This window comes from Osmerus eperlanus, chromosome 21 (genome assembly GCF_963692335.1).
Source record: "Osmerus eperlanus chromosome 21, fOsmEpe2.1, whole genome shotgun sequence".
Taxonomy (NCBI): Eukaryota; Metazoa; Chordata; class Actinopteri; order Osmeriformes; family Osmeridae; genus Osmerus; species Osmerus eperlanus.
In genome coordinates this window covers 13457463-13483932 of record NC_085038.1, presented here as the reverse complement: position 1 = coordinate 13483932, position 26470 = coordinate 13457463, and the positions used below count along the sequence as shown (strand labels likewise).

Here is a 26470-nt window from a genome sequence, read left to right as displayed (position 1 = left end):
GTAATCCAAAAGTAATGTAACTAGTAATGTAACTATGTTACATTACAGATGCTCCCATGTTATCCCACTCCTCATCTCCCCCCACTGGCTTCCCATCATGGCCCGTATCAGATTCAAGACCCTGGTACTGACCTTCCGAGCGGTGAACGGGACTGCACCCGACTACATCAAGTCTCTCCTCCAGCCTTACACCCCCACCCGCCACCTACGGTCACCAACACTGCACAACACGCAACGATTCAGAAGGATAATTTTTCCTTGCAGCATCAGGCTCCACTTGTTGCTCATATTTATAATAATAAAATAATAATAGGAGCAAATCATAATCTACTCATGTTCAGTTAGAGAAATCACTTATGGAACAAATGTAGCAATTGAATTATCACCCTAAAAAAAACAAAGTTCATATCAATTAATTTTAAAACAATAATTTTGCCAGATGAATGTTACAGTATCTGCATATTAAAAAGAAATACATATATTTAGTCATGTCTTGTATTCATTCAGCTCATCAGAGAGGTGTTTGCTGGCCAGGGCTTGACGGTGTATCATACAGTGAAACTGAGGAGCCTTTTCCTTTACTCGTGCATTAAAGCCCTTATTTTACCCCATCATTGAAGCAGCTCCATCTGTGCAGCACGCAACTAAATTATTATAGGGAATGTTTTGCTTGGTAAAGTACGTATGAATCGCATTGAAAATATCTTCTCCCCATGTCGTTGTTGACAAATTAGTAGACTGAAGAATGTCCTGCTTTATTTCGGCGTCTTCAATGTACTGTACATATGCAATGAGTAGGGTATGGTTGTAACACGGGGAGAGTTGTAACACTACCAGTTCCACGAATCAGGGATAAGATAGGAGTCATGTGACAGTTTCAGTTTCCTCAGGCTTCCTTTACGATCCCACATGGAGGTTTTCCAGTCTGTGTTGCTATCTCTCCTGAAGCTACAGCAGAAAATTTAATTCTGAGGTAAGAAAGTAAAAAAATAATTAAAAAAAAGATAATATTTTGTTTAGTACTTCTACCGTTGTAGGTAATGTTGTATGAGTTATATCAGGTCAAACTGTAGTTTCTCTAGTAAAGAATGGTGTATCAACCTCATGCTAATTTCAAAGCACCATGCTAATATAGTAGGGATGTGCATCTCCATCACTGAGGACGATGCGATACACATCTCGATGCACTGCCAACGATCCGATACATTAAAGATACATAAAAGCAACTACTAATGCGATACGATTCACCCCTATTGCGATGCAGTGCGATTCGACACAATGCGATTCAATGAGATGCGATGCAAAAGAATATGATGCTATGCAATTTACTATGGTACATAATGATTTATTTGTCAGACAGCAAATCATCAATTAACTAAACAAGTGAAAGGTTTACTTCACATATTAAGCAGTCTCTGACAAAAGATAAAATAACATCAGGCCTGGACCTTGCCTTAAACCAGTCCTTCTTTCCTGTTGTGCTCTCTGAATGTAAAAAAGGGTAAACTATTACTGGCAGTCACAAGCTTCTGTAAACAGTCATAACACCACACACTAAATTGAACTCATACGTCCTACTTTAAGGTTTTTCTCAATGACTCAGCTATCTCTCGTCTTACTTTGTTGTATACAACAGGGATTTGTTTCTCGGAGAATAGCTTCCTATTCTTGCTAGGGGTACCGGTGGAGCTAGCCACTGACTGTAGCCATAGCTGAACCCGAGGGGGAGGCAGACGTCTCCACACAAATACCATGTAGCCTCTTCAGGTGACTACCTAAATTAGCCGTGCTCCCTCTGGACTTTATAGCAGCACGACATATCTTGCCAATTGCATGGGTCTTGTCAAATTGCCCATCTTTCTTGTAAAATCCGAAGTGTTGCCAAACCTTGGATTTATTGCATGTCACCTTGAACAGATATTGGCAGAAATATAAAAAACTGAAAGACCAGGGATCGAGTGAACTTCCTAGAGTAGGATACCACAGTCCTCACCAGGGGCCTCATGTATAAACGTTGGTACGCACGAAAAGCTTGTGTACGCTGGTTTTCACACACACGGTGTGATGTCTAAAAATTAACTTGACGTGAGAATGTGTGGGCAGTCACAGAAACTTTTGAGCAGACGTGAGAAAGTGCAGGCTGTCCGCAAATCTTGTCTGGCTCTGTAACGTGGCGAATTCTAACTGAAAAGTGCCAAAACTCACCAAACATGACAAAATAAAGTTTCCACTACAGTTCAGTCAAGACAATCACGTATTAGATTTGAGCATTTATTGTTACATGACATGGACATGTAGATTTGACTTTGGCGGAGTGGATGATCTAAGGGAAGCACTCCCTGCCTCCTCGATGCAACACATAAATACATGACATATGAGGCAGGGAGCAATAGAGATATAGTCCCCCTGATGGATAGAACATACAGACAGCATGGGGGAGAAGGGGACGGTGGAGGGTGGCAGCAGCACTGATCATGCAACAAATGGGCTGAGTGTGTGCGTGTGTGTGCGTATCTGCGTGGCCTTTTAATGCCGTCTTATCGGACGTGGCCCAATGGGCTTGTGCTGGCTAACACAGGTGTGGTAATGAGCGGATGACGCGCGCTGCCCGATTGCCCTGCCTGAACTAGCTGCGCTTATTTACCGTCATACGTCTATGACGTTGACTATTCAAAAAACATAAAAAATAAAAGTTTGATCATTAATGTGGATGATCATTAGCCTGGTCCTAACAAGACTCTGGTACATTTCATTTGTACAGAGAGTCTGGGCTCGCTCCATTGACAAGCGTTGACTTCCTTGTAGGCGGGTACTGAAGTTTAAAACTATTGGATCTGCCTAGAGCCACTCTGATCTGCCATAACCAATCGCTAGCGTTCGCCTTAGCCAATTCCTTCACCACTACTGTAAGAGAGCTAGCTGCCGTAGCTGGAAAATCAAACTGTTCCCGAACCCCGTGGGGAGGAGGGCCTCAACATCATGGCCACCAACAAAACTCAGCAAAACTTGTTCTTGCTCCGGCTTTAGCTTATGGATATTCGGCAGCGTTGCCACAACGGCCCGAATGGCTTCGCCCGCCATTACGGAACTACAACACAAACTAGCGCACAACATCAACGTCATTGTTCTCAGCCACTACCTCTGTTCACTGATTGGCCGCTAGAAAATTAACCTGAGACACCTGACTTACGTACCTCATGGCCAGACCTAGTACAGAAGCAAAATGAAAAGTGAGCAGAAGTACATAGGAGGGCAGAGCCAGGCTAGATGATTACATCAAAATGCCAAAACCCGAACGGGAAATGCTACTGATTAATCCGCCACCACTTAATAACTTCTGTTAAACTTGAGGGTGTCAAACGAACGAAAAAATCACTCAGGAAATGCATGTCACACTAACCCTATAGCTGCCATGCTGTACGATGCGCCACCACTCGTTTCTTAATTTCTAGTTTTACCTCGGACCATTTCTTCTTAATGTCTGCCATGGTCCGGTTCTCCGTACCCACAGCATTTACGCACGTTATATTTAGCTAAGTGTTAGGCCTACAGGTTAAAAACAATAAAGGTCACAAATAGTGACAGTTTTCCACTCCGCCGACTTTCTTTTGTTGTTAATACCTGATGACAGGCCGCCAAACAGGACACATTTTTCGCCTCCACCTCTGTTGTTCGATCTCGATCTCACAGTCGGTGAAATGTTTCTTTTTTGCATGTTTAGCCATTTTACTTCAGACAAAGAAATGACCTCAGGAGTCAATCTTTCACGTGCGGTCAATCTCACGTTGACGTGCGGTCAATCTCACATTGATTGTGATTTATAAAGGAAAGGTGCGCAGGACCTGGTGTACGACCGGTTTTATGCATGTGAATATTTCTGTGCGTAGGTTCTTTTTAAGTTTTGGCCGTACTCCATCTTCTGGTATGAAAGCTGCGCAATCTTTTATACATGAGGCCCCAGGACTTCACCGGGAGCAGGAGACTTTGTCACAGTATATAAGCCAGTAGTGATGTGTCGTTCGTGAACGATTCGTTCATTAGTATGACTCGGGAGTAACGAGTAGTCTCAGAGAGCGATTCGTTCATTTTCTCGGCAGATGAACGAATCATTTATCCGAAGACTCGGTTGGCAGAAGAACGAAACATTGATCCGAAGACTCGGTTGGCAGAATAACGAAACATTGATCCGAAGACACGGTTGGTGGTGAACGATTCGTTCATCTGCCGGGTACGAGTCTTTGGATCATTTCACGTGACCTGCATAGGCTCAGAAGAGGAAACAGAAAGGATTTGTTTACCTCGTTCACTTACGCGTGACTAGGTGTAGTAAGACGTGAATGATATTCGTTCACAACTAATAATTACAGGTTTTGTTATTTTAACTTTTTTGTACTTTACTTACAGTTCAGTGCAGTGTAATTGTTTTCCGCGATAATTAAATGCTATTGTGAAATGACCATTTCAAATCATACAAACTGTCACGATGCATTATTTTAATGCGGGAATTTATTTTAAAATAGTATCTGCTGGTTTACATGCACTAACATATAGGCCTACATGAGAATATGATAAATGTTTACCCCCCCCCCCCCCGTTGAAATGAACGAATGACTCAAAAAAATATTTGTTCATTTACTGAACGAGATTCAAAGAACCATGTAAAATCAGTCAGTCAGTAAAATGATCCAAACTTCCCATCACTATAAGCCAGGCAGCCGATATATACTATGGGCTAACTCCACGTGAGGTGAGCATGATGAATAAGCGTCTTGAGAAGAGGGTAGAAAAGGCATGATTCAAGACCTGTTAGGGTCAGGTGGCTGAGCGGTTAGGGAAGCGGGCTAGTAATCTGAAGGTTGTCAGTTCGATTACCGGCCGTGCCAAATGACGGTGTGTCCTTGGGCAAGGCACTTCACCCTACTTGCCTCAGGGAGAATGTCCCTGTACTTACTGTAAGTCGCTCTGGATAAGAGCGTCTGCTAAATGAATAAATGTATTGGACCTTTCATGCAAACTCAATTTTATGTTTGTGAAGGATGAATAACATATTTAAAATCTGGTAAAATTGTAATAAATACCAACACATACATTTAGACAAAAATGTGTGTCCCACTCAGACATCGTGTTATGATTTATTTTAGGTCAGAAAGTTTGCCTATGAACTTGCGGTGGAATTCGACATACAGCATCTACAAACCTGGGATGAGAAGAAAATGGCCTAATTGGTTTAGCTTGTTTATGAAGCGGAACCCCAGACTTTCAGTGAGATGTCTGCCGGCAACTAGCCTTTCAAGAGCCACCAGTTTCAATCGTGAACTACTGCTTCATCTGCCACAGTAAAAGTTTTCTGGAAAATGGGGGGGCAGCTGCCCCCCCCACTCTCCAGTTGAGAGATCGATCATTTATATGATTAGCTAAGCTGTCCTATAAAATCCACTTACTCTCACATATCGTTTGTGAAATGTTAGCTGCAAAGCATAACAACTGTCGCCTTAAGCTTTCCTAAAAAAGATGGGTGATCATGGGTCATTTGTGGACTAATGATTAGTTTTTAATTATAATAACCTACTTGAGCATTGTCTGCTGTTTTATAGGCTACTGTAGTCCACTGCATCTTGGACACAAATATTGTACTTTGAATTTTCATTTAGCTTTTTATACTCTTTTAGGTTTTAGGTTTTAATTTAAATAAACGCACGATCAGACCGTGCATTAAAAAGTGCCGTTTTCAGTTGTCGCCCATGCTCTCTTTCTCAAACAAAAGTGTGTGTACCAAGGTTGTAAGTGTTGTAAGACGGTTTACACACAAGTGTGTAAACCGTCATTAATTGTTGTGGAGGGAGTTAGCAAGATGATGCGAAAAGAATAATATGGATGGGAAAAAGATGCCAGGAGGAACTGAAAAAGCCAGGTAAAAAAAGAAAGATCTGTCACTTCATAAATCTAGGTTCCTGCAAGGGTGGGAAAAATATGTTTTCTCAAAAGCCCTGAATCTTTCAGGTAAAAATGTTGGTTGTAATTTCCGGAAATATAACAATATGAGTCCAACGTAATGTTCATATTACATAAAGCAAAATAAACTATTTTGGTCTGAAATGAATGCAATTTTTTTTGTGTGAAGTGGAATGTGAAGTTCCAATTTCAAATCACATCAAAACGATGAACAAACATTAAATAAAGAACAAAATCCCTGAGAAAATATCACGTCTGTGCTGTTCCCCCCCCCCCCCCCACGCCCCCCTGTTCAACGGTGCATACACGGTGCACGGCAGGGCCGGAGTGGGGCCACTTTTCAGCCCGGGAGTTTCAGGCCCAAGACCGGCCCTTTTTTTTGTATACTAAACAGGGCCGGATGCAGCCTGCTTTGACTGGGGGTGCAGTCAACTTTTCTGGGGGGTATCATGATTACAAAAAGGGATCGTATAATTTTTTATATTGATACAATTTTTGAGACTGCTTAATGATCCGAGTGTTAATCAGGCACAGAGCCAGACGTTGTAAACATTCGGAGCTTTGCCCCAACCTAGGACGTATGGGTTTGATGTGATGCAAGATAGGGACTTCTACACTTAATGCTAGCGCACATAGCGTGCGAGCGAACATTTTTGGCCATTATTTGAGCGCAAAATAGTTTTTTGAGCTTTATGTAAAATAAACAGACGTTTTTCAATTGGCAAAACCTTGTCTAGTGATGTCATCACTCCGACCCTGCTCCCATCCGTGCTCCCTGACGCGTATCGTTACGGTAGGGCCGCCCGTCCCAGCTATCGGTAGCCGATCTGAGAAAACCTTTTTGGAAAAGACGGGCTATGGACCCAACCAACTCTATTTGGGAGGGGAGAACTCCCTCACATGGTACAACCCATGCAGAGGCTGAGGTGTCAGAATGCGGAACGTGTGTAGCCTACTTTAAGAGAATATAGCCAACGTGACAAATGTCAACAAAAAAATCCTCGACCGGCCCAAAAGTGAAGCGGCCCACCGGCCCAAAAGTGAAGCGGCCCACCAGGAACTCTCCCGATTCTCCCGATTACCGGCCCTGGTGCACGGTCACATTCACTCCAGGGATTCACTCCACATTCACTCCAGGGAGTGCATGTGACCAATGTCTCCAATATTGGTTGGAGATATAGAAGGGGGCAAAAAAAAGGAAAAATAATTATTGTTTTTTTTGCGCCCCCTTCTGAGTGGCGCCCTAGGCGACTGCCTATACCGCCTGTAGGAAAGACCGCCCCTGTATAGGTGTAACCCTCCCACTCGTGACTCGTGATATGCACTACGCTCCGTAAAACACAACATTTAAATGAATCCAACTTGGGACAATAGTGGGGAACATTCCAATACAATAACGGTCTAGGGTGACCTGTGATTCTCTTTGCTTAATGACACATGACACAAACTAGTGAAGAAAAACATGGATTAAATCAGGACAGACACAGAATCTCTGTTCATCCATATATTGATCAACATTATCTTGGCATACGTTTGTAACAAAGAAAACCACAATATGAAAAACAATAAACCACCCTAGGGTTTTTTTTCGTCTTAGGTTAGAGTTTGGTTTTAGCAAGCTTGCTTTGGTGGCGCGCTTAACGTTGGAGCTCGTAACAGATGTATGAATTGTATATCCTTGACTGTGCAAAGTACAGTCAATCCACGTCTCCACAGAAAGGTAAACACAAACCCGCTCCAGTTGCCGTCGACTGTCCGGTCTCGCCAACTCCCGTCCACCGCGTCATCAAACTAGCCAACCAACAACAATGTGTCTGTCTCCTTGACAACCAAACAAGACTCTTTCACTCGCCCTTCTCTTCCGGGTCATTCTCTGAACAATATATATAACTGTACATTTTAAACATCAAGTTACATTTTCAAAAAACTAACACATATTTCAAATTTAAGAAAAATACAAACAAGTGATGAAAATCAAAATAACTGATGAAGATCAGGTTTACATAGGGATTCCCACGTACCGTTTACCCATGCCACCCTGCCAAGACCACTTGCCCCCACTTTGCCACCCCATGTAAAATGTTCTAGATCCACCACTGCCCTGGCGCTTTGCCATAATTGTTTGTTTGACTAGTCGCTATGTTGTCTTGAGCGTTGCACTAGAACCAAAGACTATAGCACTTCTATACTCTTTGCTAGAACTAGCCGTTTGAATTTTGCTGCGTCTTTTTTAGCCGCTTCTCTGATTTCCACTCTCGATACAGAATACACAAAAAATTGTGATGTTAATAAAAACGTTTGTCTTTTCATATAGCTTACACACTATTATTATACTTGCAATAATTTTCCACATCCAAGAGCAAACTGTTACGATGACGCAGAGCCACTCCTTACAGAACTGAAACAACAACAAAGAGGTGGAGTGGGTGTGTATTATTCAGACAACATTGACATGAACGTTTTGAATCCAGAACAATACAATTTAGAATATTTGTATTTTGCAATACCTCATGTAAATTTGACAAGTGCTGTGTTGTACAGGCCTAGCTCTTATCAAATTCTACAACAGCTGTTAAAGGTTATCTGTGAACTTGAGAAGCATCCAGGGAAGAAAGTTATCATGGGAGACTTTAATGAGGATGTCTTTGTATCATCTACAATTCTAAAGTTAATGGAACAACATGGATACACTCAACATGTGCAAGCAGCCACAACTGAAAAAGGTACTCTAATAGACGATGTATACATTATAGGCACAGAAGATGATATTGTTGAAGTTGTGCAGACGTACTACAGTTTTCATGAAGCAATACAAATTTCCTTCATGTAAATGTTGTTCATTGATATTTAAGATATTGACCATTAAGATACAGTCTGTATGTGTTCTATATAATACAATTTATATATATGATTTATGTCAAATAGCGTCCACGTACTCAGGTTTTGGGGTGGGGGTGGTTGCAAGGAGAGCATAACATTGAACTGTAGGGGATGGGATGGGTATATATAACAGACACTGGGAATTAAATTATTCATTCATTGAGGCAGCGCAAACATACTTTTTTTTATACAACACATTGTTAAATTGTAGATAGATATTCTGTTTAATTAAGAATGTTAAACTTAAAATAGAGTTGTAGGATCTGTTAAATTGTAGATAGATATTCTGTTTAATTAAGAATGTTAAACTTAAAATAGAGTTGTAGGATCTGTTAACAGAGAATACGGCCCATACTCTTGACCTGGGGAAAGGATCTGTTAACAACAGAGTGTATGGTTTTATATATACAGACCAGGGGTGAACCAAATGTATATGTTACTTTTAAGATGCATGTTTAAAGTTGTTTTCTCTCTTGAACAGAGATCTTATTGGGATTTTTATTTTTGTTTGAATTGTTTATCACTTGTATTATTGTTTTTATTGATTTTATGTAAAGCACCTTGAGCTACAATTCTTGTATGACATGTGCTATATAAATAAAGTCTTACTTACTAAAGTCTTACTTGTAAGTGTACTTTCTTAATTTGATGTATTTTTCTAAAAGTTATACTATTTTGTTTTCACGTGTATTTTAATTCTAATTCACAGGTTTGGATCACCATACAATTTTCTCAACCGTACAATGACGCTTCTGGACATAATAATGTGGTCAACATCATCTCTGTCAGCATTGAACAGCCAAAGCAATGTGCCAAGTAAACCACATTCTGAACATTTAGCCCCTACAGTAAATCTGGCAAGCTACAACTCTTCATAGACTACTTTCACCTAAGAGAAGGAGTAGAAAACAACAAAATACACTGGAATCAAAGAGTTTGCAATTGTTTATAGGTTTTTACTGTTAATCCCATCTCCAAAAAGAAGCAATCATGTGAAGGATTATTTTTTTTAAATGTCAGTGAATGGCAAATGTAAAATGCCTTGTATTTTGCATCGTCTTACAATGTCTAAAAGGTGATCATCCTTTCCCATGCCTCAGTGATGGTAAGATTGCTCATGTAGGGCGGCTGTGTCTCAAAGGGTAGAGAGGATCAACCACTAACCACAAGATTGGCGGTTTATTCCCGACTCCTCCTCTTCAAGTGTCCTTGAATAAGATGCTGAAACCCAAGTTGCTCCTGATGAGCTGGCATGCACACACAGTGTGTGTATGTGAATGAAGCTTTTATGCCGCTATGGTATAAAATAGCCATATAAATGCAGTCCATTTACCATGTACATTTATAACGTGGCTCAAGTAAGATGTATAAGATAATTTAACCCATAACTACATAATTTGCACTGTCTCAATTTTATAATATTGATAGGCTACAATATATAACACAAAAATGCTATTGCATAATGTGATATTTTACATATTCCCTGTATACTGTTATATCTTTTTCTCTTCCCTGGAATAGATTTCATGTTCCAACCGAGGGGGGCTGGCGCTATCTTAGTGTCTAGGGCTGCATCAAATACCCTTTTTGCTCTGCTAAATTGCTGCACTAGTCCACACATGACCGGTGGGGACATCATTCTAATATTACTGTAACTGTTAGCTACACTCGATGTTCCTGACGGAGGAATCCTAAAGGAATCCTAATAAGAAAAGGTAGAAACACTGAAGTGGCTCCGCAGCTTCGCTGCTTGGCCACCAACAACAGGTGCCTTCGCAGCATATCTGCTTGGCCCCTAAAAATGTTAGCCATTTTCACATCATGTAGACGAGACTTTCATGTACAGATTGACAAAAGCTTAGGCTGTGGCATTGAATAATATGAAAAGAAGCCTAGCATTTGCGATTTGTTGCTTTTCCTGTTGTACAGAACTATCTATCCACCTATTTTTCCTTTCATTATCAACAGGGAACTTAAATGGCGTTGCAGCGCAGCTAGTTCTTGCATCCAGGGAAGATGCAGTTGCGGGTGGTGGGAGACATCCTGAAGCTAGCTAGCTAGCTGATGTAAGCTACAATAACAGTACAGCAGGAGGAGCCATTCAGTGATCTGACGTAGATGGGGCGAAATGACGTAGATAGGGAATTTTTGGTCTCCGCTAAAGAATATATTGTGCTTATTAAAGTTATGCATTGTGCTTATTAAAGTTATGAACTTAGAAGTGTGCTCAGGCTTAAACATTGGGTCTCACACTGGGTGTGGGAAGCAGGCTGTTCTTTGTGTCTCTATCTCTTCATTTTCAGAAACAACCTTGAAACCGGGTGGAGACGGCACCCGAGCAGGTGGGACGCGTAGGCAAGAACAACTCCCTGATGCACGAGAGAACAAGCTCAACCTTTTTTTTGATACTTGTGTTTCAATTGCACTGTATAAATATATGCTGGGGAGGGACAGATAGCCAGTTGGACTTCGTGAACCAGCCCAAACTCTGTTGCGGGTAGGGAAACGTAGACAACCCCAGAGCTCTGTACTTGTTGATTTCCAACTGCTGCATTAAAGCTGATATTATCGGACCTCTGCGACTCCAGACCACTCTTTCTAGAACACAGATTTGTGTCATTGAATACTATCATTACATATTGGAATAGACACATAGAATATGAATCCTTCACCGCCCATTAAAACCTGATCTGAAAACGGAAGAAAAACTGTTCTTCGGTCTAACTCCACATTTCAGTGCGACAAAGTTTTAGCGCTTTGCACATGCTTTCAGGAACTCATTTCACATATAATGTACTTAGAAGCAAAACATGGAATTTACTTTACCGGATCTTTAAGAAAAACATTAGTGTGTGAATCCCCCCTCCTAATTGTACACTTCTGTGATTTCGTTTGAATCCACCTTGCGTCGTTCTGCGTTGTCATGGTTACATAACACTTTTTCGTCAGTCAGTTGAGCGCAAAGAAAGTAAAGTTAGTTAACTTGTTGGAGAGGAGGTAGAGTAATGGAGGATTTGAGGTTACCTAAAAAGCGGAGAAAACTGGACCAGCAGCCAAGCATACGCGTTTTTTTTCAGACACTAAGTAAGCTAACTTGATACCGAGCTGTGTAAGCAAATAAAACGAGTAGCCTCATAAAAGCGTGAGTCGCTGTTTTTCTGATAAAATGACATGTGGTCACAATGCAGGCAGTCACTGTCTCTGAGACATTTCACTATTCCATGAGATGTGAATTCAATGGTTAATGTAGTCCTCGAAACTATGTTCAAAATATGCAAATGTTCATATATAAATATAGAATTCTAGGCAATGCACATAACAAAAAAAATAATATGGGAAAGGGTATTCATTTGGACCCCCCCAATGTCTAAACCATGGTTACGCCTTTGGGCCATCCGCAATGTTTTGGGGCTATCTCGTTGTTATGATCAGTGACCTATGCACTTTTGTAAAGCTCTCTCTTGGAAGTCGCTTTGGATAAAAGCATCTGCAAAATGAATAAATGTAAATGTATTCTATATTGCAATTCAAAGTATGAAGTAAATATGCAGTAAACTTGATTAAGCTATTAAATTGTGAATGAACCCCTAACCGCCATTTCAGTAATTCAATCTTGTTTTTTTTATTTCAGAATTTGAACTGACAAGATGTCATACATCACAAAAATCAATACTGCTTACTGTATATGCTGTAGCTGAAACTCTTTTGCAGAAAAAAAGTATTTGGTCTCGAATGTGTCTTGTCAATCACTTCTTTCAATACTGATGAGTCACATCTTCCAAAAATGTGGGTTATGGGCCATGCGTCTTTGAAAGTTCTCATACCTGGGGATGGAAGGCAAAAGAGATATTATAGAAAAATGGAAATATCAAAAGAAAACATTAAGATTCTCCAAACTAGGTTTTCTGGTTTCATATATGCATAGTAACTATTTACCACTCATTGCTTGTGCTCCAATCTATGCCACCAAGAGTGACCCTGATCCAACCACCAGCTGCAGTACACCCCGAAGCCGCCGCCAAGCGGTGCCATTTAGAGTTTCAGCCAAAGCCAGCTAATAATTTTGTAAGCCAAATTGAGCCGCCATCTGATATTTTTTGGCTGAGCCAGCTGAAATGATTTGCATCAAACAATAATTCTATCTATCACATAGAGACATTCACACACGAAAAATAAATGATAAACTAAATCAATTTTGCACACCGGATTCGCCACAGTCTCGTACTCGTTGCTATGATACACAGGACTGACAGTGAATTGATGACCAATTAAAATTGCGCGTTTTCCGATAGTGATGATCATAGACGTAGACAGTAAAAGAAGCAATGCATTTTTGCCTCACGCTGAACTGAAATGGCAGAAACAACTAGAAAAGGTAATTGTGTTGTTCTCACATACTTTCCTAATTTCTACGTAGGATAATCAAACTTTTGTTAGATCTTCAGTTTTTGGAAGTAAGAAAGCCGTTTTATCAGGACTAGAAGGCCGTTTTGTCGTTGTGTCAGGACTAGTGTTTTATCGATATTTTTGTACTCTTTTTATCATTTATTTTTTGTGTGTGTATGTGATAGATATACTCTTTTAGGACTTGAAAATATTGAGATCTAGTAAATCAGTATAACATACACATCTGTAGACATTAAGTGGCAGCTTCAGCCATTTGTAGCTATGAACATTTTGGCGGCTGCAGCAGCCATTTAGGTTTTGGCTGAGCTGGCTAGCCAACCAATAACTTCATCAGCCAGCCATTATTCTCAAAACAAATGGCTTCGGGGTCTAGTCAACACATTCAAAATGATAGCTTATGGCTGATCCTGTCCACTTTGTGGCTTTCAACTACATTGTATAAACTTGACAGGGTAAAATGTCTGGGGAAATTGTAAGTGTGCCTGCTCCTGCTGCAGCAGTTACAGAGCTGCCAACTCTCGCGGTTTCGCCGTGTGACACGCGCATTTCAACCATTTCTCACGCTCTCACATTGTATATCTCACGCTAAAAAGGCAACGCCAAACAAGTAGCCAAGCTAACGTTGTAAACAGTAACGGACGAGGCGCAGGTTAACGGAGTGAAGCATCATTGACGTGCAAAGAGCCTTGTAAACTCGCCGGGGGGTGAAGCTTGCGATGGCTCGCCCCGGGGGGGGGGGGGGTTGCTACCAAATCTCACGCCAAGGTTTTTGGAAAAGTTGTCTGCACGGGTGTGTGTTGTGTGCAACGGGTGACAACTTGTTTCTCTCAAACAAACAAAACACGAGGCGGCGCATCTGAAAAATTGTCAGATCGTTTCAAACAGACTGGTATGGAAGAAAAGATGTGGCTGTTCTAACAGCAGCGGCTGTAGGCTACTGCTTTTACTGTTTACTGCGTTTACTGTTTTGATGTATTAGCCTAACAATAAATTAGGTAATCTGGCTTTCATAACTCAGTGCCTAGCCTCTTACTGACATCACCGCAGGTCACTGAGTTTGAAGTGATATTAGTGATACTAGTGATATTTTCAAGCATTTAGCCTACTTGCATAATTCATTAAGAACCCCCTTTGAAACAAACTATTGTAACAATGTTGTCACCGGCAGTATTTCAGATGGAATTGCGATTCAAACAGTACCATCTGCTAACTGAAAATATGCCCCCAAAAACGTAAATAAGCTTGACATTTATTTACATTATTTACATTTAGCAGATGCTCTTATCCAGAGCGACTTACAGTAAGTACGAGGCAAGTAGGGTGAAGTGCCTTGCCCAAGGACACAACGTCATTATGCACGGCCGGGAATCAAACCAGCGACCTTCTGATTACTAGCCCGATTCTCTAACCGCTCAGTCACCTGACTCCCTTATTTAGGGGGAAATGGCTAAAGCGCCGGAAATGAGAATGTTTCTTTTGACATAAAGTTTAGTCTGTGGCATTGAAGACAGCGATGCACCACACAAGCTTGAGTTTAAATACATTATTTAATGTGACATTACTTACTGTACATGAAAGTCTTGATTTGCTTAAATGTACAGGTGCTGCTAGTACACCATGGCACGATACGATACCATGCGTTGTTGCTAATGTGTGCCAACGTTGTGACGTAGGCTAGCACTGAGTCCCCTTTGTTGACACAAGGCAGTTTTTGCCACAAAAACTGAATTTCAGCCTAAACCGTGCAACGGAACATGAATAAAAATACAAGCAACTCAATCGCTACCAAGACGAAACTTTTGACACCGACGTTGTCTATGTAGTCCAAATATTGACCGATCCTTAGGTTGATTATTCCTCCCCTTTAATAATACCAATTGGTATTGTATTTTATATTGTTGGAAAGCCTGATTAGTCACCTTTACAACGAGGTACAACTTGTAAGGATCGTGCATTCGTGGAATGAGCAACACAGCTAACCGTGTGGGTAGCGGCGCAATTCTTTTGCCCAAATCCCCTGCCTGTCTTCTGTTGGTATTCACTCTCGTTTTGAGTTGCTTGGTGGATTGGATGATTGCACTCTCCCACAGTAATAAGGAAAAAACAACACATATTGGCAATTTTTACACTGTATTCATTTTACACTGTCAGGGACCTCAGTAGCGTGTGGAAGATCCATACGCAGCCACAACAGCTTGGCACCTCCTCATGGGATCAGCTTGGGTGCGCTGTACGTGCCAGAGTGACCAACACACATGTTGGCTGACTTGCGACAAATCCTGGTTGAGGAATGGGATGCCATCCCACAGCAGTGTGGGACCAGGCTGGTGACCAGCATGAGGAGGAGGTGCCAAGTTGTTGTTCAAAGACAATGATGGTGCACTTCTACACAGCCATCATTGAGTCCATCCTCACCTCCTTCATCACCATCTGGTACGCTGCTGCCACTGCCAAGGACAAGAGCAGACTGCAGCGTATCATCCGCACTGCTGAGAAGGTGATTGTCTGCAATCTGCCTACCCTTGAGGACCTGCACACCTTGAGGACCCTGAGGCGAGTGAGGAAGATTGTGGCCGACTGCTCCCACCCTGGACACTCTGTTCCAGCTACTCCCCTCCTTCATGCTGTGTCACCAATCCTGTGATATTCATGGACAGGATATAGAGGCGTAGTCGTGGTGGGGAAGGGTTGCGGTTTGGTGGGCTGGGGATTTCATCGCAGATTTTTGCGAATGATGTGGTCTTCCTGTCATCATCGGTCCGTGACCTTCAACACTCACTGGATCATTTTGCAGTCAAGTGTGAAGCAGCTGGGATGAGGATCAGCACCTCTAAATCTGAGGCCATGGTTCTCAGCAGGAAACCGATGGAGTTCTTACCCCAAGTCAAGGAGTTCAAGTACCTCAGAGTCTTGTTCGCGAGTAAGGGGAAAATGGAGCGGGAGTTTGGCCGGAGAATCGGGGGTAGTACTGCATTCGCTGTATCGCACTGTTGTCACAAATAGATAGCTGAGCCTGAAGGCAAAGCTCTCGATCTACCGGTCAATTCTCGTTCCTACCCTCACCTATGGTCATGAAAGTTGGGTCATGACCGAAAGAACAAGGTCGCGAGTACAAGCGGCCGAAATGGGTTTCCTCAGGAGGGTGGCGGGCTTCTCCCTTAGAAATAGGGTGAGGAGCTAAGTCATCCGTGAGGAGCTCGGAATAGAGCCCCTGCTCCTTTGCGTCGAAAAGAGCCTGTTGAGGTGTTTGGACACCTGGTAAGGATGCCCCCTGCGTGCCTCCCTAGGTAGGTGTTCCAGGCACGTCCAGCTGGGAGGAGGCCTCGGGGAAGACCCAGGACTAGGTGGAGAGATTATATCTCCACACTGGCCTGGGAACTCCTTGGGGTCCCCCAGTCAGAGCTGGTCAATGTGGCTCGGGATAGGGAAGTTTGGGGCCCTCTGCTGGAGCTGCTGCCCCCGCGACCCAAAAACGGATAAGTGGTTGATGGTGAATGGATGGATGGAGATTTATTTATGTCATTGTGACGCAGGTGCAAAGTAGGTCACGTGTTGGTAGCTCAACCAACAGGATAAAACGGACGTCATATTGTTAAAATATTGCCATAACTTAGATAGATATTAGTGCTGACAAACGATTTAAATATTTAATTGCGATTAATCGCATTAATGTCATAGTTAACTCGCAATTAATCGCACATTTTTATCTATTCTAAATGTCCCTTGATTTCTTTTTGTCCCATTATTTTTTCAAATTTTAATGCTCTTATCAACATGTAAAAGTGGATTGGCTTGCTTATTGCAAATGTTTTTTTTTTTAATTGAAAACAACATTGCAATTGCCCGGCTTTAACGAGAGGGCGGAGAATTCGCATCAGCTGTGTGCTTGGCCATCAAGAGGTATTTCAGACTGGACGTGCTGCGATGATAGCTCAGTTCACAACGACAAAACACACAGATCACTTTGGTCTTGTCAATAGAACCATTTGGCAACTTTTTAAAAGTAAACTTTCCATTCAGAATCTTATTGGCATCCATTTTGGCGTCTCACGCTCGCCATCCACTTAAAACGTAACGTTAGCCTACTACTCTTTAGCCGGCTCGCAAGCCCAAACAAGTGTGTGTGGCGTGCCTGTTGTTTTGTTTCCGGTCTAGCTAGATCCGGTGTGGTGTTGTAGTTTTCTAACGTCACTAGTTGTTGCAACAGCATGTGAAAAAAACTACAAAGTTTGCTAGGCCAAAAAGAACGTTAATCTCACAATAAAAAAATGTACGCTGTTAAAATGGGTTTGCGTTAACGCCGTTAATAACGCGATTAACTGACAGCACTAATAGATATTGTAACATTTTTGCATAGCGATATATTCTTACAAACCCTAATATTTATATTAACCCTACATACTATGCTGGAAATATACATCTTCTCAACAAGATTAATTTGTCTGAATGACAGAAACAAGGGAACCCCTATGCCAGGGTTCCCCAATTAGATTTCCAAAAGGGCCAAATTTGTTCAGGCATGCCAAGCCAAGGGCCAACATGTATTTTTTTGGGGCGACAGTTTTATGCACAGATGTTACTTCTATTATGATTTTATAATTATTAGTAGTGGTGTTGGGAGTCACACAAGAGAAAGATTTACTCTTGAAACCAAATTTGTCCAAAACCGACTATTTAACTATGAAATGCTCCTGGAGCATATTCTTTGCAAACAGTCAGCAAACACAACAGACAGCTGTTCCATGTCGGTTCGGTCACAGGACGAGTCTATTACGAGTGAGAATGCTTCTGTTTTCCTCAAATCGGTGAGTAGACTGGAAAAACACTTCCGCTAAAACTTCGACTCTTCTAGTTGCCGTGTTAGCCGACAACGGAACTTGCAGCGGAACAGCTCAACAACCTTTTTTTTTATTTTTCTCTTAGGCACCCATGTCGATTGCATTGTTTAATTAATTCCGCATCGGCGAATAGCTTCTTAGCTCTTGCAAGCTTCCAAGAAACGTGTAACGAGGCAGCTGTTGCGCTCTCTTGTGCCGATGTCATTTTACACATAGTTAAAACCGAGTGCTTGTATGATGTTAACATGCTTGCAATTTTTGCGCTGGTCAGATTTTTCTGGATAGTTTGCATTAAAACTGGCAGCATGAATAGAGTTAAAGCTGTCAGAGTGGGCCAGACATTTGACTCTTGTGGGCCAGATCTGGCCCGTGTGCCGCTAATTGAGGATGGCTGCCCTATGCCATCTGATGAGAGAAGAAAATTGCGGCCTTGTAGTCCAGGCAACATTACACCCCAATGGGGCTATTTTTTTCCTTTACTCCTATCAAAATGAAACTTGACACCATGGAGCTACCCATGAAAAGTAAAAAAAATTGTATTACAAGTTTCTTTGAAAATTGATTTGAATATGTAAATGAGCTATACACTAGTCGAATACGCCCAAATAGGCTGAATTTTTTTGCTTTACTCCTACCACAATAAAACGTTACATAGTAAAAGCATACATGAAAAGTAACTGTTTGTATTACAAGTTTCTTTTGAAATGTATTTGAATATGCACATGAGCTTATTGAATATGTCCTAATTTGCATAGGCAGAAACACCATTCATATGTATGACCAATACATCGGCCCAATCTTCATCCAATCATCCTACTGCCAATGGGTGATGGCAATGCTGCTTTTAGACTGGCCTCTAACCTGAAAACTGCCTGGCTTGGTAGTACCTGCCAGGGGTATAACCCCTGCCGGTATAGTCTTCAGGGTCACAGAGGCACACAAGCCTCCCCACCATGACAAGGTAGCAACAACAGGGGAGGACTTTTATTTTAGTTTTTTATTTTAGTTTTTAAAGTTTTTTTAATGTTTTTTATTTTTTTATCCAGCCTGGATCCTCGACCCCTTCTCCGTGGCTCTTGGTTCTGGCACCCCCTATATCAGTTCCTGGTTTGTTCTTTGCTTAGTTCTTCCCCTCTGGGTCATATTCATCTGATAAATCAGGCAACTGTGAGTTTGTGCAGCTAGTACCACAACATTCTCCGCAAATGGCAGTGCAAGGGAGTCCATGTTTTTTGCATGTGCATCTCTTTGTGCTGCAGTCTTTCTTGCAACTACAGCGGACTACATCTAGTATTTCTGGTGGTGCCGCAGGCTGATCGGTCATTATTGGCATAAATCTCCCATCCAAAACATGCCACCCCCAGTCTTTTGGGTCCATACGTTCACTTGCCCCTTTCCACTCCATCATTTGGTAAAAGACCCGAAGACTATGGAACTTTGCAGCTGTTGACGTTGGAGGGAGAGTTTGAGGTTCCACTGGAGATGAGTTCTGAGTTACTTTATCACAGAATCTCCTGTATCTCAGCATATCCAGTGATTCATCTTTTTTGCCCCCATACAGTGATACTAGAGCTTTTTCACCTGCTGCAATGATGATGCCTTTTCCCACATTTTCCTGTGACTGGCTGAACACCTTAGCTTGTTCGAGAAAGCTAGTGTCATTCTTTACTTTTTTCAGTGCCATTCCCTTTCCTATGCCAAATAGACGAGACGTAGAATCACAGCCTAAAATGGCATGGATAAAGAGGAGATTGTCACACACCTTGGGACCAAGTAACTCCTTTGTCTCCTTTATGCACCATATCCGTCTGGTTTTTGTTGCTTTCTTTGGTTCTGGTGCCAGAAACAGCTCCTGTGCATTCAGATCAGCATGATGCAACAAGAGTACTAACAAGTCTGTGTCATCACCTACTAAGACTGTGTATTTTGTTCAGGCAGAGGCAATAGCAGTTTGGACAATGAGCACATCTGCATCGTGCTTTGCATGGTCTGTGATACACCCAGCCCTCTCAAGTTTATCACTGAGATAAACCAAGAACCGTTGTTTGTTTTCCTTATTGTTAAGGAAGTGGTCCTTTTTGGATTGGATGATCATGTCACCAGAGAAGTGTACAGTCACACCGGGAGTAACACCAGTTCGACGCAGTTGAGTGGCGTCTTTTATTGTTGGTTCTTCTTTGTAGCCATCAAAGACTATGACAGTAGCCGTACCATATTTCTGTGTGACATATCTGACATACATTTCACACACACTGTCATAAGTGGACCCTTGTGTCCATAGTAGACGATGTAGTAATGCACCCCCATCAAGGACATGCTGGACATCACTGCTGGGTTGTCTTTGCTACTGCTCAATAGATTTCCAGAGGACATCGGCAAGAATTGCCTTGTTTGCCTGTAGGGGGAGGTAGGATGATTCAAACAAAGCAGGCGGGTGACCTCAAATTTCTTGTGGACATCTGGATGTGTTTCAGTTAAGGCTGTCATCATTTGCAGGTATGCATATAGTCTGTGTCCAGAAGCAGCAAAGTAGGGTAGCATATCATGAACACACTGAAGGTGCAATCTCCAGTTGCCTGTCCTCTCAGCTTTGATGAAGTTTCTCAAAATATCAATCATGTCCACGTACTGCAGCCAAAGCTGTGCTGTCCTCATATGCATTGTTTCCTTCTTGTTGTTGAGTGCACTCTGGATTCTCTCCAAAACCTCAGCAGAACAAAGTTCTTCCATTGGCATATTAGAGGACATGACTCATGTCAGTTGTGACTGTTTCTTGGGTATCGGGAACTTCCTCATCTGGCTCAGTATCAGCAGCAGGTGTCATCTCAACTGGATGTTGTTCTACTGTGTCTTTGGTCGGTAGTGGCACATTGTAAGCTTCAGCCAGCAACATGGTGTTAAGTGCGGCATCCACTAGCATGTGACCACGAACTGCCCTGGATACAGCCTTGCCAGACATCATGTGGCACACTGTATTTCCATTATACACCACCTCTAGTAGCTCCTCTAGTCCAGACCCTGCCATTAAATGTCCAATGCTACCCAAAAAGCTAATTTGCATGTGAAATCCCCCAAGCCTGAGGACTATTTGCTTGAGTTCATTGTTGCTTGACTGAGACTGGATAATGGTCAAGGCTTTCCAGAAAAGGGGTTGGTCGAACGTCAGAACAGGGGGCACATCATACTGCAGAGCTTGAGTTGCCACAAACCTCAATGTTGAGTATATGCAGGATTCATCACTGGGATCAAGATCAATCATTGGAAGGAATGTTACTGAAGCTCTCTCAGGGTTTTCACCTAGATGCAGCATCTGCATCATACCAGACCATCATGGCCTTTGAGAGTGAAGGAGTAGGGATGTCTTCCACAAAACATCCAGCTGTGATGTTTTGTTATCTGCCAGCAACAGAGCCAGTGGCTGATACACAATAGGTTCATGTATAGGAGGAATCTTAAAGTACTGAATGTTTATGCGACCAACCGCAGCAATATCTGCAGCAGTCACTTGGATCTTTGGAACAGGTTTGTTTTGTTGCATTCCTGGTGTAATACAAGCTATTATACCCATTCCATGGAACGTCCCAGTACCATCAATGGTTGCCACATTGTGGTCGACGTTGTCTGCAACATATTGTATATGATGCTCTTCTGTGAATCCAGGGATCTCAGTCCCTTTTGTGCCACTGCTGCACTCTGTTCATATTTCATCACATCTGCATAGGAACAGGCAAAACCATGCTCATGGAGTGTGTTTACCAAAAAGCGTGACGCAAAATGGTGATGCATCTGGACCCCTAGGCCAAGCTGAAGAGGTGCAATCATCGTCCTTGGTCTTATTGCTTGCATGATGGACTGTCCGATTGATGCAACCTTTGTATCAATGTTTTTACCAGCAAACATATTCCTCAGTAGAACTTGTAGTGACTCTGGAACATAGCTTGCAGCAGCTGCAATGTCACTTGAGTCTGGGTAAGAATCGTTTAGGACTTCCATGAATTTGACATCACTTCCAATTAACTTTGCAGCGGTTTTAATTATATTCAGCTTCTCGTCTTCTGGATTATTAGATTTTTGTTGCTTGTGAAATTCACGAATAATTGAGTGGGCTGTGTCTCGCAATGTGACCACACATTGATTTTCCAGGCCAGTCATTATTACTCTATCTCCAAAGTGTTCCTTTATTTTAATTTTCATCCACTTTGCACAATATGGTTCACAACCTGTGTCTTGCAAGTACTCTGTCATCTTTACCATAAGGTCTTGAATAGTAATATGTTCATCATCGTATTCTTCTAAAAGGTTTGCCACTTTTAGGAATGCTGTTGTTCTCTCATAATCTTCAGGTCTTCCGACTTTGATTCTTTTGGGTTTGTTGCCAGGGTTTGCAGAGAATTGACTCTGAATATTCTTCATATTTCCAAAGTTAGTGTTTCACAAAGTTAGTGTTGCATACGTTGTGGTACATTGCATCGGCTGCATGAAGGTCATGGACAGATGATATTCTCCCCAAAACTGTATCAGACCATTCATCGTTCCTTAAGTGGCAAACCTGCACAATCCTTTCCTGGAAGACTCCTGTTTTTACTGGGTGGATATCAATGTTCTCTCTATACTTTTTTTAATCATCTATTTCAGTTGGTTGTCCACAGAACAAGCAATGCTCTTGAAGATTGAAGTTCTGTTCTGAGCAGAGATTATGTTTGATTTGTGGTTGTTGCAAAGATGGTATTACATTATCATGTACAATATTTTCTGCTTTACAATAGCTGCGGCGGCATTCAATGTGTACTCTATCTCCAGGAATTGTCACTAAGCTACTTCCACGTTGAGCACTGTCACAGTTCACACCATTGCTGCCTTTTGCTCGTAGAACAACCAATGTGTTATTATCACTGAATGACTCATTACATATTTTACACTTCTCCATTTCTCCCTGTTAAATACATTACACACTGCATAAACAGAAAAGAAAACAGTGTTGTCTAACAATGAAATTAAGCCAAATAGAATTTGCCAGTGCTAGCAAGCTAACATTAGTTTGTTTCAGTAGGCTAGGCGATGTTACTTCAAGATGAAAAGTAGGTTTGGCCTTAAGCAAAATGTGTTTACCGTAAAATGTCTAGTTAGAAAGGAGTTGGAAACTTAGAATGTTACGATTGGATTGATGACAATTAAACATATTTCCTCAACTAGGATTTCTTAGGACTTTTAGTATGTTGTTCTGGACACCTCATGCTGAATTTTTTGGGGTAACCCTTCCTTTTACAGTCCGTTAAGTACTAAGTATTTACATAGAAAATAAAGGGTATGTTTTGCGTATTATTGGGTATTACTGATTGGTACCAAGGTGGTAAATACTAGGGGTGCAAAACCGAACCGAAAAAAAATGAATTGGTCAACACACAAACCACGGTTCGGTTTTTACATGTAAACCGCGGTTTTACGGATCTACGAGAAAACACAACGTAACACCCTTTGTCCTTCCCCTTTCCCGGAGAGTAGCTGTCCAATTAAGTGTCAGTATATCAATGACGAGTCACGTACTGTAAGTAACTGGAGAGCAGTGTTTCCAACTTAGCAACACTCTCACTATATCTGGCGACGTTCCAAACCCTCCTGGCGACTTTTGTCAAAAGTGACTACCGACAAATCTAGCGACTTTTTCCGGTGTTGCTGGAGACTTGCTGGTGACTCTGACGGAAAGTATTTAAACTTGTAATACAAAAAAAGTTACTTTTCATGTATACTTTTACTATGTCAAGTTTTATTGTGGTAAGAGTAAAGGAAAAAATTAAGCCTATTTGGGTGTATTTTGGGCATATTCGATTAGTGTATAGCTCATTTGCATATTCAAATTCATTTTCAAAGAAACTTGTAATACACAAAATGTTACTTTTCATGGGTAGTTTGTGTCAAGTTTCATTTTGATAGGAGTAAAGGAAAAAAATAGCCCCATTGGGTTGTAATGTTGCCTGGCCTTAATGGCACACATCTCGGATTGATGAGAATTAAACATATTTCCACAACTAGGATTTCTTAGGACTTTTAGTATGTTGTTCTGGACACCTCATAGAAATGATCTATGCTGAAATAAATTATTTTACAATTACTTCTATTTTTGGCTCCAAAATGAGTTACTTTGCCTGGACTATTGACAGGCAGAAGAAAATTTCGCTTTAAACTAGCTTTTTCCGGTATGATTTAGGAAATGTAAAGTGTCCTGGAATTTGAGTGCAAAAATCGTAATTTTTTTCACTGTTCAAGTGCCTTTCACTTCTACTATTAAACAAGTGCAGTGCCCAAAAAAACATTTGTAATCTGGCAAACGAAGTGGGTCCTTGAGCGTGGGCGGAAGGATACCATATTGGAGTGATCCATGGCTCAATGGCATAGTACAGCTCAACATGGTGGCAAACGTGTTTGTATTAATTTCTCGCGAACCACTCTTCCACAACTTCACACTCATTACTGCATGTCCCTGGTTCTGAGCAATCTCAACACCCATATAACTAAAATGCCATATATGGCATTTTACCATATGGCGTGCGTCACAATCAATTAACCTGCTCACCTGGTTTTCCCCCTTTAACACCATATTGACATGACACATTTCACACATACATTATGTCTTTATCACGGACTGCCATAAAATCACTTCATACATTAGTTTCTTTAAAACAGTGCGCACCCCTGCTCCCTGGATCGCTCTCCGCCCCCGGTGCGCACAATACACATAAATCACTTTCCCCGCCCTGCACCCTGGTTTCACTTTCCCCGCCCTGCACCCTGGTTTGCCCCCACCTCACTGGCAGACACGGCAACAGGGAAGGACACCGCCACACCCGCCGAAACTGGTCAGTTCCATGGAATCGGCCGAGAGCCACCGATTTACGTGGCAGACGCCTTGCGTTCTGTCACACCCACATCAACACCACACTACCAAAACACTGGACCCACTCCAGTTTGTTTACTGCCCAAATATACCTATAGATGATGCCATCCCAATAGCATACCACACAGTTTTATCCCATCTGTACAAGAGGAATACCTATGTGAGAATGTCGTTTGTTGACGACAGTTGGACATTCACTGAATTATTCCCTCAAAACTTATTACCAAGCTCTGGGGCCTGGGTCTTAAAACAACAACTTTTGCAACAGGATTCTGGACTTCCTGATGGGCAGGCCCCAGGTGGTGAGGATAGGCAGCAATACCTCCTCCATACCCCCAGTTGCCTGACAGTACTACCGGTAAAACCCCCTAAAAACAAACATGCACTGCATGCTGCTATCTGCCTCAAATACAATTTGCATTGACTTTTTGGAATCACTTGCACACCTGCAACCGACGCAAGCAAGCACACCCTACAATTTCCCCAGAAATGGTACCCTTTCTAGTTACCCATTACTGTGACACCCAACAACCATCTGTGACAAATTCAAACTACTGACCGAATCTCACTTCTTTACTCTGAGTCTCACCACACACCCTCCCTACCTGGACCAATGGCGGAGCTTAAGCGGTGCAGCCAGTGCGGTCACACCAGGGCCTGAGACGTACATGGGCCAGAGAATGAAGCCGCGTCTCAGAAGAAAAGACAAATTACCAACAAAACAATCTTAATTTAAAGTAGGACATATGGTAAATGATCCTACTGATGGTTTCACCAACAAAATGTTGTTTTCCACTGCATGATATTTTAGTGATTTGAAGACAATAAATCAACTTGCTAAATAAATTATATTATGCTATAGTTTACCAGTGTAGTGCAGCCAATGTTAGCACAAGCAATGTACTACTGTACTTGCGGGACTAGAAGAGGAGGATGATGATACATTGCCAGCAGCCATTTTTAGCGTGTCAAGTGAGCCAAGACCAAGTTGTTCCATCATGCCAGAAGAAACTTCTACTAACTACGACTATGCTCGATCTGTCTTTGGAAAACATTGTGCCCAGCTGCTGAGACATTTACTGTAATTGTCATCATAGCCTATACGTTTAACTAGGCTATAAGAATAGTATGCATACTATGAGCCAAGGGCGTAGGTTTGGTCTCAGCTTTGGTAGGGACACTGTACTAGGCCTACATCATCTGTACTGGACTTCTGAGCAATGAAAAAATGATTTATATTTGGGCATCCCAATTTATAGCATCTTTTTACTACCTACAAGTATAAGTGTGAATGATAACATTCATGGGTAACATTGTCTAAATATCCCTTAATGATGCTGATGCTGATTCATCACCAACCTGCTCTACATCTGTAGCTTCAGAGTTCTGTTTTTCCTGCACAGTAATTCATCAATTTAATACAGACACTAACCATGCTTAGTTGACTGCTGACATTGGTCGAGATTACAGGGATAGCCATATTACTATCCAAGGGATTATA

General features: G+C 41.8%; 1 protein-coding gene across 3 annotated transcripts in view; it reads right to left on the bottom strand.

The window, feature by feature from the left end:
* Window positions 1-12438: 12438 nt before the first annotated feature.
* Window positions 12439-26470, bottom strand: part of hikeshi (heat shock protein nuclear import factor hikeshi) — a 57927-nt gene continuing 43895 nt past the window's right edge. For all 3 annotated transcript variants that reach the window (XM_062446437.1, XM_062446440.1, XM_062446439.1), the window contains one exon: window positions 12439-12656. In XM_062446437.1, coding sequence (XP_062302421.1) covers window positions 12602-12656 — 55 coding nt within the window. In that variant the 3' untranslated portion in view covers window positions 12439-12601. The remainder of the gene's footprint in view (window positions 12657-26470) is intronic.